This window comes from Callionymus lyra, chromosome 13 (genome assembly GCF_982586985.1).
Source record: "Callionymus lyra chromosome 13, fCalLyr1.hap1.1, whole genome shotgun sequence".
NCBI classification, from domain to species: domain Eukaryota; kingdom Metazoa; phylum Chordata; class Actinopteri; order Syngnathiformes; family Callionymidae; genus Callionymus; species Callionymus lyra.
In genome coordinates, this window is record NC_141830.1 from 15,472,971 (window position 1) to 15,485,604 (window position 12,634).

The 12,634-nt window shown below is 39.4% G+C and overlaps 1 protein-coding gene across 3 annotated transcripts in view; it reads right to left on the reverse strand.

The window, feature by feature from the left end:
- Window positions 1-587: 587 nt before the first annotated feature.
- The window catches only part of nrxn3b (neurexin 3b), a 252,380-nt gene continuing 240,333 nt past the window's right edge, over window positions 588-12,634 (reverse strand). For all 3 annotated transcript variants that reach the window (XM_087806280.1, XM_087806279.1, XM_087806278.1), the window contains one exon: window positions 588-3,730. In XM_087806280.1, coding sequence (XP_087662406.1) covers window positions 2,766-3,730 — 965 coding nt within the window. In that variant the 3' untranslated portion in view covers window positions 588-2,765. The remainder of the gene's footprint in view (window positions 3,731-12,634) is intronic.

A 12,634-nucleotide genomic window follows, 5' to 3' on the forward strand; every position in this document is an offset into this window, starting at 1 on the left:
AATTGCTGGTGACAATTGTATTTATTTATTTATATCCGTAAATGTAAACACACAACTATGTGAACAAATCCCCAGCGGCCTCCATTTCCTCGTTGCTTGGGGTAAGAGAATGAATGAGTTAATATGTAGTCATTGTGCGAGCAGGATATACTCACACGCGCTGATGACCGACATCAATAGGCCATTGCGAGTTAATGACCAGCTCCGTGAAGGCCCATTTGTACGAAATATGGACACAGTAACGGCGAGCGTTGAAGGCAGGTGGCGACGAGCGGCTCATAACACCAGCGTATGCTTCTTCTCATTCAGCCTCAAAGAGTGGAGTGACGGCTGAGCTGGTCTTCTGTTGTGATTCTCTAATAGAGGATCCGGGTCTACGCCCCCTTTTTTTTTTTTCTCATTTACGGTGAAGAGGAATTTGCATAATCATCTATAGGTAAATGACGGAGACGCTGAGTTCATTTAAATGGAAATAAAAACCACTTTACCCGATATAAATAGAAAATCATTCAAGTGCTGTGAAAGCTGGTGAAAAAAGTTTGCTGCGTTTCATGAATGACAAGCACCATCAGACTTAAACCCAAGTATGGGAACAACATTTTTTTTTTTATTTCTGGAATTGATTGGAGTCAAAGGAGCAAAAGACAATAATCAACAGGATCGAAAGAAAAAAAACACAAAGAAATAACAAAAGTGAGTGTACACACTGACCGATTTCCATGAAAAATAATTAATAAAAAAAAAAGAAAAGTGCTGTGAATAGAGTGCTGTAAAAACAAGACGAGACATTCATTAACAGAAAAAAAAAGACAAGATTGAGCGGATAAAAACGTTGGTGTCACATTTAAAAGAAATGAAAAGAAACCTGTAAGTCGCGTGCTGACAACATCCCCCCTTTGACCTCACAGCTTAACACCTCCGATTCGAGACAGAACAACGGAAATGTACGAACGAAAAATAGAAAATTCTGAATGTGTTCAGCTTCCGTTGGTCAAATCTTCACGCCACGGTTCAAGACACCACCCGGAGAGACGAGACGTAAATCTAACGGCATCCGATCGCCGCTAAACAAAATGCTGGGGGCGCGTTTTTCTCTCCAGGCTTCGGCCGGAAGGAATAGAAATGTTGTCATTCTGTCTCAGAAGCTACAGAATTGGATAACGGGCCTTGAAAAAAAAAGAAAAAGAATGCACATACAAAATGTACTATCCGTGTAATGTGTGTAAAAAAAAGTATTCGCTTTATTTCATCAGTATTTTTTTAGTTGAAGATGAAAAAAAAAAAAATTATTTTAAGATGTGGTACCATAAAAGACAATGAGATGAGTGTTGTTTTTACGTCTCTGAGTTCAGGACTACGTCTGTTCATGGTTCATTTTTACTCCAATGTATCCTGAAGTGATGTTCCATAGCTCACCAGCCATCATAGCAGAGCAGCCCAGACTTCCCATCCCATATTCTTGGAATTACATCCCAACCTTTGCCAGGGTCCTCCTCCTAATTGGACATGACTAGCATCGAGCTAAGCAGCTTTTCATGTTCCTCGTTGGTCATTTATTCATGTCTTATTAAGTAGTTTATATTTATTACTAAACTATAACTTTATTGTTGGGAAAATTCCTTCGGGACATTAAGGAGCTACATATCTGAGGAATAGTGTCTTATAAAATCATAAACACAGTGCACGATACACGACTAATTCTGGAGGTTGTTTTCACGTGCAACTGGGGGAAAGACCTCTGGCCAGATCAGGAGTACGTTGGAGAGACTTTGGCTCTTGCTTTTCCTTGGGAAAGCCGAGGGTTTTGTGAGGGGGGACGAAAAGTCTGGGCTTTTTTGCTCCGGCAAGATTAACCCATTTCTTCTTTCTTGAAATTTCAGCAAATTAAACAATCCTTAATCCTGTTTGGCCGTCTACTTTGACTGTGGTTTTTAATTAAGCCGACTTTGAAAAATGCTGATCTAACGTAATGGTCTTCATAGATGCCAGGTTGAACCGGTAAAAAAATAGTTTATAATCAGAACGTGAAGTTCGAGGTAAGAGAAGGCACCGAGCAGACGGAGATGTGTCTGTGAAGAATGGTCTTTTATGATACCAGATTCTTAAGTTAAACAATAAGTGAACCACAAAGACTTTAATCGGCTGTGAAATACATTTGGTATTGTGTCTATAAAGGGTCGTTATCCTTCAGCATGGAACACGTATGAACTTAAATAACCAAAATAAATAAACAAACCGATCCTCACACACTTGACCTGCATCCATGGAAGCTACACTAAAATGAACACGCTGATGGCGCGATACCATGTTTTTGACTCTCAACCCTCCCGAGAGTGGTTGTTGCTGTAGGTCCCTCACGTACACAGATGCCAGCACCACGTCACATACACCTCACATGCATGGCCCGAATGACAAGTGAATCCTATCTTACAGGTTTACAACGGACAAAGTCGCTAGAACTCCAAGTGTCACACACCTCAGACGGTCACAGGGGGTAGATGTTCGGAACGAGATGTTATTCACACTGCCTCCAGCAGGAACTCGTGAAAAAGGTCCACTTCGAGTCCTGATGAAGATCTACTGCATTGTCTCCTTGTAACGCTTACAATGGTAAGCGTGTTTCCTAAAGCTGAAGTCTTTTTTCTTTTGTAATTGTTCAACCGACTCAAGGTCTTGAGTTCTTAAAGTGATTCCTTTTTTTAAATTTTATTTTTTTAAATCACAGTTGCCAATATGGTACTGTCAAAAAGTTGATGATTCCATTTCTATACATAATATTCCTTGTCCTTGTCTTTCGGTCTCTTGCTACTGGTGTTGCCTTTGGCGCTGTTGCTGGTGGTTTTATCTTTCACAACAGCGCCGTTGGTTTGCGCAGAGTTGCTAATGTAGTTGCGAGTCTCGTCCACCTGGTAGGAGCCCTCGTCCCTGTTCCTGTACTTGTACATGGCGTAGAGGAGGATGAGGATGCAAAGCGCGGCCGCCGACACGATCCCCACCACCATGCCGGTGGTGCTGCTGGATTCTCGGATCACCTCCGAGGCGCCGGGCGGAGGGACGCGCTGCACCACGCCCGGGATGGTGGGCAAAGCGACGGGCACTGTGCGGAGCATGGGTGACGTGATGAAAGGGCCTCGAGGCTTCGTGCCGTCCAGATCGAAGGAAGTGGGCAAAGGCAGCAGGACTATGTCCGGCTGTAAAGGTTTGACCTCGCGGTTGTTCATTTTCCCAGCGGGCAGCTTGGGCGGCGTGTCCGAGGGCACCGCCGCTGCCGGTGTGCCACGGAGGTCGGGCAGAGCCAAGGTGGGTGAAGTCCTACCTGACTCCGAGGCTTTGCTAGGCCTCAAGTCCTTGGACTCCCACTTGGGCGCGAGGGCTTTGTAGCCGCCTTCATAGGTCGACGTGGTCAAGATTTTATCTGTTACCAGGGAGAAGGTGGTGTAAAAATCTTCGTCGTCAGTTGGGGGCAGGCTAGAGTCGAAAGCTTCTCCAGAGCCAAACCCCGAAATCACCATGCCATCATCATCACCATCATCATCACAATCATCGCCGCCTCGGTCCGACAAGCAAGGTACCCCCGCCTCAGTGGCCATGGCCAAGGACTCTCTTGTGGTCTCGATAATGGTGAGGACGGGGTGTAGGGTTGGGGGGAAGGGGATGAAAGGAGAACGGGTGGAAACAGAGGGGATGTCTATGGGATCTTCCAATAATATTGGGATGACTAGCTCCCCTCCTGGAAAGCGAAAGAGAATAAAGAGCCAGTTAAAAAGATGGATCAGAAGAAACCACAACACCAGAAGAACCAGTAATAAAAGAACATGAAGAGCAAAGCTGGAAACTAACGGAAGAAAAAACAAGAAATAAAAGAAACAGAAAAAGTCAGTACAAGTGCAAAAGCAACCGAAAAGAAAAGAACCAAACAAGACACAAACGGAAATAAATCAGCCATAAATAAAAGTCTGTTGCATCAAAAGGCTTTGAGATGAGCACAGAGGTGAGCCACTGTAAACTGACGCCACTGTCAATATTATGAGTAACTTTTTTTTTAAACCTAAAACCTTGTTTATCGTTTTATAAACACACTTCCTGACTGTTCCGTGTGACACTTTAGGAGACTTTTCGACACATTCTTTAGTTTAATCAGAAATGAAAAGAGCTCGGGAACTTGATTATCTTGAAATAAAATAATAAATAAAGTAAAACTTGAAAATTAACAAAGACTATCAGGAGGAAAGTTTAATCAATTATCAGACTTGCACTTAAATTTATTTATCTTTTTTATGTGTGTACGTGACGTTAAAAAAAGTCTTCCCATTTAACGATTGTATACATATTTACTGCTATTTTTGTGTGTAGAAATAACCACACAATACATGGATAATCAAGGTGGTCTGAGAACATTCCTAATAATTGCATTAAAATGATAGTTCGCTAAAAATGTCACTCGTTCTTTGACTCACTCTCATGTCGACAAAGAGTTTTTTACGCGTTTTTTTGGACTTCATTTCTGTCTGTGACTCCAAAAAATACACATTACACAACATGAGTCGACATGAGGGTGAGACAGAAAATAGGTTAAAATTGAATTGTGGTTGTTTTATCCCTTTAAAGATATATTTAGACAAAATACTGTTAACGTTTATTAGATAAGTAGGAACTTTACAGTAAGACCTAATCTTATATTAACGATCCCTCATTGGTTTTATTTGAAGTATTTATTTTGAGTTCATGATATTGTTACCAAATTTTACGTGATTATTTTTTAGCAATAGATCTAAACATTGAACTAAACTGAATTAAGCTCAAGTGGACTCTCCAAAGGCCTCTTTCCTTTTGAACCCTACAGGTACCAAAATGGCGAAGATTCACCAAACAGTTCAATGACAACTGAATGTTTTCATGTCGTCCCCTTTAAAGACAGGAACACAACGTCTTACTCTCTTTTTTAACTACATTTCTTTAATCATATTTGTGGTTTAACTAGTTATTATTATCAAAGTAACTATTTATTGTCTTGAAACATTCAGATGTCGCTCAGAACTGGATATATCCTCTCGCCAGAGTGGCTTGTTTGAACAACAGGGCGCTAGAAGAAAAAAAAAAAGATGCAAACCTTTTTTTAGTTGAAAAAAAATGAAGAAAAACACGATGGAAAGTAAAGAAGAAGAAGTATAAAGAAAATGAAATCATATCAAAGGCGATGCAGAAAAGAGTCTAGAGTTAGAGCAAACGTTAGTCCAACATTCACAAAGTAAAGCCACAGATAGAGCTACGAAGAAAAAGGACCAGTACATGTTCAAAGGAAGGAAGCATACCATCAGTATTTTCAACTTACATCAACAAATTGCCCGCATGATTTTGGCAGGAAGAAAAAAAAAAGTTTACAAAAGAAAGTTGTGAAAAATGCCTTTGGACAAGTCTTTTTTTTTTTTTTTTTTCCTTTTTAACAGTTTCAATGATTTAGTATATATATTATTTATAGACATGATGGCACAGGGAGGCAACAACACATACATCCACACACATGAAAAATAATCTTCACCATTCTGTTATATTTTTTAGATATTCATTTTTTTTGTATATATATATAAAAGAAAGATTTTTTCTTCGTAAATATGTACAGTCCAATACTATCTTCTTTTTACGGTTTAATATTTTAAGCATTAGCTGTTCATCATGTATGAACAAACGACTGTACATATCTTGGAAGGGAGGAAGAGGAAGTGAGACGGAGGTGGGGCCTATGAACATACTAGGAAGGAAATGACATAGATGGGGGTGAACGTGTACATCAGTTGCCATGTCCATGTAAAGGCGGCACGAAGCGGTCGGGCGGCATTAGAGCTTTTGGCTGTAAGGAAGGGATGGGGATATACAGACAATGAGCATATACATGCCCATCAAGAAAAGAGAACAGCACTCTCAACACTGACAGTTTTACAAACCCTAAGCTGCAACTTCTTAGCCATGCACATTTAATTCTCCTTCAATTCAATCCAATTTTTTAAATTAGAAAAACAGGACATTAGAGCATAGAAAACAGTTTTAAGATGTGACTTCGCTTTTTTTCCCCATGAGCTTTTTACGCCTGAATCACAAAGAAATGCTAAATTCATAGAGAACAAAAGGAAGTCGTTGTTTAAAGGAAAAAAGCAATCATCAAAAACAATTCTTATCAATTTGTAGATCCACTTTAACAATCACGAAACATATATGCCCGTGGACATATATGTACAGGAGACAAATATCAGAAACAGGAAATTAAAGAAAAAAAAGAAGGCGATTAATTTGGCACACTAACAGAACAACCAGAGAGCACACACTGAGGCGGACATAGAAAGGAGGAGGACAGTTTTTCCAGGCAAAAATGTCACCACCTTACCTAACTAATAATAAAGTGTCTTTATTATTAGTTACTCTTAAACACTTGTTAGTATTTGAAAAGAGGGGGCAGGGCGTGCAATCTGGATGTACGTCAGAGAAGTTTTTTTTGGATTTAGTCGGGTTAAGACATGCGTAAGTAAGTTGCATTTAGGGAGAGTAATTTACAGTTACGATACAGCAAGCATGGGGGAAGAGTTGGGGGGAAAAAGAGATTCTTTTTGGGGGAAAAGTTCAGCTTATCGTCACTGTCACCGAGGGCTGTGGGATATTGTCTCTCAGGGACGGCGGAGCATTCATCAGAGGCGTAACAGGGGGGAGAGCGTGCGGCTCAGGTGATGTATAAGCAACCTTACGTCCTATTTACACTCACGCTTTGGCCAATTAATCAAAGATGCCTCGTGGAGTGAGAATTAACGAGCGATCCCGGACGTTCTTTGTTTGAAGGGTTTATAACCAACAGCCTTCGTCTGACAGATACTTTCAGAGTTCCACAAGAGGACAGGGAGGTTGTTTTTTACATGATTTATTTGGATTGAAACAGAGTTTTTGTAGCGTTTAAAGAATTCCACCCACAGGCTCATCAACCATTTTTTTTATATAAAGTACATTCCCGCTTAAGATTTTGTCAAATTTCCAAACTTAGTATCCGAGGGCTAAAGATGGCCAAATATGCTTTTTATTTCTCCTATTAAATTATGTTGGCTTTAAGAAAACCAATATCAACCAAAAACACTAGTCAGATATTGTCCTACTTGATCTCCTGATTTGTAGTGATGGTTTCATGAAGCTTCATGAAGCAGTGTCATTATTTTCAGAGTCCACTAGATGGCGGACTCTGCACTATTTTCCTTTGTTTTGAACAACTGTTCTAATGAAACATCACATCATTTTTAAACTGATGGCGCCACCTACTGACCTCTAAACAACATGACACTGCTTCATGAAGCTTCATTAGCATATCACTAGTACTAATTCTTGCTTGGGCAGTATTTTAAATAAAAAGTTTAGAAAGTCTGAAAGGTAAATAATATCTGCTGGGAAGTGAAGTTCTTGAAGTTGCTACTTTTGTTTTCAAACAATGATTAATCCCCAACTCTACATGAAAATATAGTAATAGTCATCCCATAACTCTGTCTAAATAGTTAATTAAACAATTTTCAATAAAGTTTTACCTTACCTTACCTTACCTTAGTTAATAATCGAAAATTGTTTCATGTTTGTATATGTAATTATTTAAGAGTTTTTGTTGATCCACAAAGAGAAATCTTAACATTGAACAGGTTAACATTGAATCCCGTGTAAGCTCTCACATGTTCATTTCACATCTTGCCGCGTTTCAGTGGCTGATAAGCTCCACAGTTTCTAATAGTTTTTGCTGTATCAGAATGGTTTTGTGTTCGTTTTTTCCGTCAAGCTGCAGAAGATTTGTTGAAGATTATAAACCTATGCCTTTCCCTGAATAAAAAAAACTATTCTCTACTTCACCAGCTGGTTACAATATTAACCTCCGGTAGCACTGGAGCTTTTCAAGAATGAAAAACCAGGCAGTACAAGTGTTTATTCTTAAGAGTAGCTTTCAGGAAAGTTGAAACTGCAAATGCGTGATAATCTAACCAACTTCAACTGATTGCTTTTTAATCATCCAGAAGCTTCGCGAAGAGCGGCAGCTGGATTATCTACAACGTGCCTCTCTTAATTTGAAGAGGAAATTCTGAGCATTTTCAAATTGGCGAACTGACTGACTAGATCAGCAGCTACAAATGCACAAATCTCAGAACAGCAGTTTATCTTCACTCTCCTCAACTCTGGCTCTTACTTTCCCATCTCCTCTCTCTCCTGATCCCCGTATCCATCCGGCATTCGCTGAGCCTTCAAAATGGAGATGAATCTTAACGGTGTGTGAGGGATTTAAAATGCTAGACCATGAAAGTGGAAAACTGGTGCACCAGCATCAAACCACAAAGTCAATGGGATTTGGTCGCTGGAAATTGCGGGTGAGTCAGTGGTTGGGATGCCTGCAATCCCATTGTAGCGACACCCAATGTACCCAGATACAAGCTAAAGCAGATTTAGGAACATCTATAGGTACGAGAGTGCCAGCAACGGGCGATTCTTTCATTTGGATCTACAAGCCTGCGACAACTTCCGAGGGGTTAACTTTGAGACATTCTTTAAATTATCTAAAAATTGAGACGGTGGCTTTGATTTTAATTGGTTGCAATTGAAATCTCAAGTATTAAAACACTTTATTGTTAATTATGAACAAGAGAACGTTCCCTGACATGAAGTACATGTATTATTAATCCATCATCAAGTGCTAAACTACACTAGTCTTGTAGATTTAAGTTGCTTAAGTGCTTAAGTTGCTTGACTCATGATATTGCATATATATTCCACTCAAAAAAGGAAGCTAAAAGCACAGATTAGCTGTTGTTATTCTTCATTTACACTTTTGCTAACAATGAAAACCGTCTGGACTGACCTGAATAATAACTGTCAATTATTTGAGATATTTGTTTCATCATTAAATTCAAAGAAGTCATTCTTTTAAACCATTGTGTAGCTAATAAAATACCTTCTTGTTCACATAGTCACTAATAATTAACTATTTTCTAAGCTGTATTCATCAGCTGTCATTATATTACTTTATATTTAATTCACGTTTAAAATAAAGTTCAGAATTAGATGAGATCAGGTGGAAATTCAAAAAATAAGTTATAGGTTAAAACTATATAAATCCAAAGAGCATGTTTTGCTCCCAATATATTCAGCTCAGTGGTTCTTCCACCAGTTTGCAATGTAAAGGTCACAACAACTTATTTTGCAAAAATGTCTTGACCGATGCCACGGTTTTATAAAATATTGTTTTCAGTTCGTGACTCACAAAGGTGTGACCGAGAACTTCTTGAGGACTTTTTTTTTTTTTTCTCCCTCCTGAAAGCACAGTAATACATAGATGGATGCTATTCGTTACACTTCTGCTTTTTCTGTTATTGCTGGTCAAAATGTCTGCTGTGACAAATAGCTTGCACAACCCAGGAAGACATCCGTTGGAAACATTTCTGGGTGGGTGATTGTAACGTATCTTTCAGGATTTCAATCCCCCCCACCCCTCCCATCATACCTGTGGATTGTGGAATCACGGATAAATACTTAATGAGATACATTAAATTATTTATCATTTGTCTATTTGTTTGATTAAATTTGGGGGTTAATCCAAAATTATTCTCCATGGCTGCTGTCTTGTGGAACTCTTGTGGGGGGGAAACAGGGTAAAGGTGAGTATTAACATTGTGAAAATAAAATAAAGAAACACACACATAGGAGCACAATACACCCACACAAAGAATACAGGCTTTTTGACAGAGACTGACTGACAGAGACAACACCACCACGAGACACTTTCAGGATAACAGCAATGGTCGAAACTCATCGCTGCAGCCTTGAAAATGTACACTGACAGCTTGAAAAAGCCAGTTGGGTTTAGCCTGAGATACATGGGTGAAAAGAAGCAGGGCACAGCAATGGATGCCAATCATATCCATGCAGAAGCAGGGGGAGGTCTGGGAGAAGGATCATTGGTTAGTCTACCGAGGACAGTCCAGTTACTTGTGCATGCCACGAAAGCCTTCTACTTGGAGCAACAGATAGAATAGAAAAACAGATATACTTTGTGGCAATAAAAGGATTTTATGCCATCTGCATTCAAACAGACATGTATATGCAAAGAGACGGGAAAGAAAGAAAGGAGGTGAGCTGGGATGGAGGACGGGAAGGGGGTGCAGGGTTGGGGGGGTTAATGGGGAGTCATTCTTTCACACACAACTTTCTTAAGACAGAATGGGGTTGCCCGCACAAAAAAAAAGAAAAAAAGATGATGGCAAGAAAAGATTTTGTTGCCGTTCACTTCCCTCAGTTGGACCAAAAAAAACAAAATGAGGGTTTATGTCTATTTGTAAGCCATATGTCACGCAAAAAGAAATGAAAAAAGATGATGAGGAAATCTGATTTTTTTTTTTTTTCAACCACCAAAAGTTCATGCGGCACAAGATGAGGCAAAAAACGGGAGGATCGGCTCTATCCTTGCTTGGAGGATGGACGACGGATGATGACACCAAATAAAAGAAATAAAACAAGATGGAAAAAACAAGACCCCACCCATCCTGGAGATTAAACCACCCACAACTGAAACAAATATTGAATGACCGGCAGTCGGGTCCAAACGATTACAGAGATGTTCATATGGGCAATCACAAGAGGAACAGAAAGAAATCAAAAACCACCATCATGTCATGCAACTTTTCATACAACTTGGTCAAGGAATGAGGGTATGAATTTCTGTGTCGACATGGTGGAGTGTGAAAAAATGTTTGTATATGTTGCCACTGTCTGAGGGGAGGTACCACATAGTTTCACTACAGCAAAACTTAATACTCTACACTTCCACTTTTGAGGAAACTTGGGTTTGACATTTTAACAGGCAAAGAAGTCAGGAGCCGTCTCCATTCAATTTCAATAATCTCTTAAGGAAGCAACTTCGGCTTATAGATAAAGAACCTAAATACGACGAGGAGGCGTAAAAGGATTTTTTTTTCTTTTTTCACCCCCCACATCAAATAAAGCTCATTGAACAGAGACGTAAATGTGACCAACGTTTCAAGGAAAAGGCATTCTGTTAATAGGCTGATAACGCTTCAAAGTCACTAACTGATTGTGGGAAAAAGAGAACAGAAAGACATAATTTGGAAGTGCAACAGATAAATAGCTGATTATCGGTTATGTTCAGGGGAAGATAAAGCGAAAAAGGGTATTGTTTCAAGTCGGGTTGTAAAAGCTGGTCACATGATTAGTGCTGAGCTGAGCGGAATTTAACCAGATTAACACGTCATAAATTACACTGATGCGGGTGTGAAGGAGAGGGCTGATTCCCAAGGTGACATGTTGTATTCTTGGAGAAACTGTGACAAGCACGTCCAACAAAGTCCAGGCTTAATGAATGATTTGAAAAACTTAGGAAAGACTATCTTTCCTGCTCATCCTCTTGAGGTTTCAACCATTAGAACGTTTAGAATTTGTTTGCCTTCTGGCTCAGCAAGTGCAATTAACAAAAGTACTTTTTGAAATCATATCCCATCGTTTCTTCCTAACATACATTAGTTAAGTACATATTAATTTAGCTCTGCGATGGTGGTTTTGGACTTTTCGGTTTTGCTTAATTAACTTCTTTTTTTTCCATGTTTCAGAAGGTTACGACACCCTTTGAGTTTATTCTCAATTCAAATTAGACGCTATTGCTGCAACAGCATTTGGGCGATTGCAACATCCTGCCTCTTTTTTCTGGCCTGACATGATGGATGTGCAAGGATTCCATTTCTATTGCACCCGGTTAAGGTCCTGCTCTGGTACGTCTTATTTACATTGGGGTTACGTGCGACGCGGTCATGTAATAAGGCAGGTTGTGATTGGCTCCATTAGAAAGGCGATTTTTGGTGTCAGGAAGAAGCCTTGAGCCAGATTTTGGATTGGGTTTACATAGGATTAAAATGCAGTCAAGTGACGCGATGTGTAACCAAAAAGCTGCTGATGATGTCCATTCAGCCTGAATTGAAATCTCAGTATTTTCTTTTTTACTTTTTTCTATATAAAACTAGTCGGGAAATATGTTTAACTTTTGAGTCTCGTCCTGATCCACACAGCAGCTGTACCTTGTCCGTTCTGGCCAAGCCCTAACCACCTCATTGAGCAGGCCGGTTATTATGATCGTCTGACTCAGTTAAGCTTTCCAAAGCTTGAGTTGATATGCCGGTGTAAGTACCATTTAGGTCCGTCCTGCTAATTCGGTCCGGGCACTTATTATGTGATGACGTCACACAAACGCAAACAACGTTTTAAAATGATTATTTTTATGAGCGAACAAAACTTTAACTGAACCTTATAAGGACACTTTGAACAACACACAAAAAAATGTATACTCACTAAAAAAAGATTATTTTCGGTTCTTCCTCTATGTGTTTGACTAAAAAAGTGAATGCAGTTGCAACAGTACAATTGCAATACAAACCTAAAATGCTAAAATTTGAATTGATAATCTCAAAAGTAACTAAAATAAGACACTAAAATAACAAAAGACACAGTTCAACCAATCAGTGGTGTCACCACATGTAGCTGGGAACATCATTTGGGTTAAAAGTCACTTTTTTTAAAGTTAATATTTATGTTTTTGTACAAGGTGCTCTCCAAGTTTACTTCACTC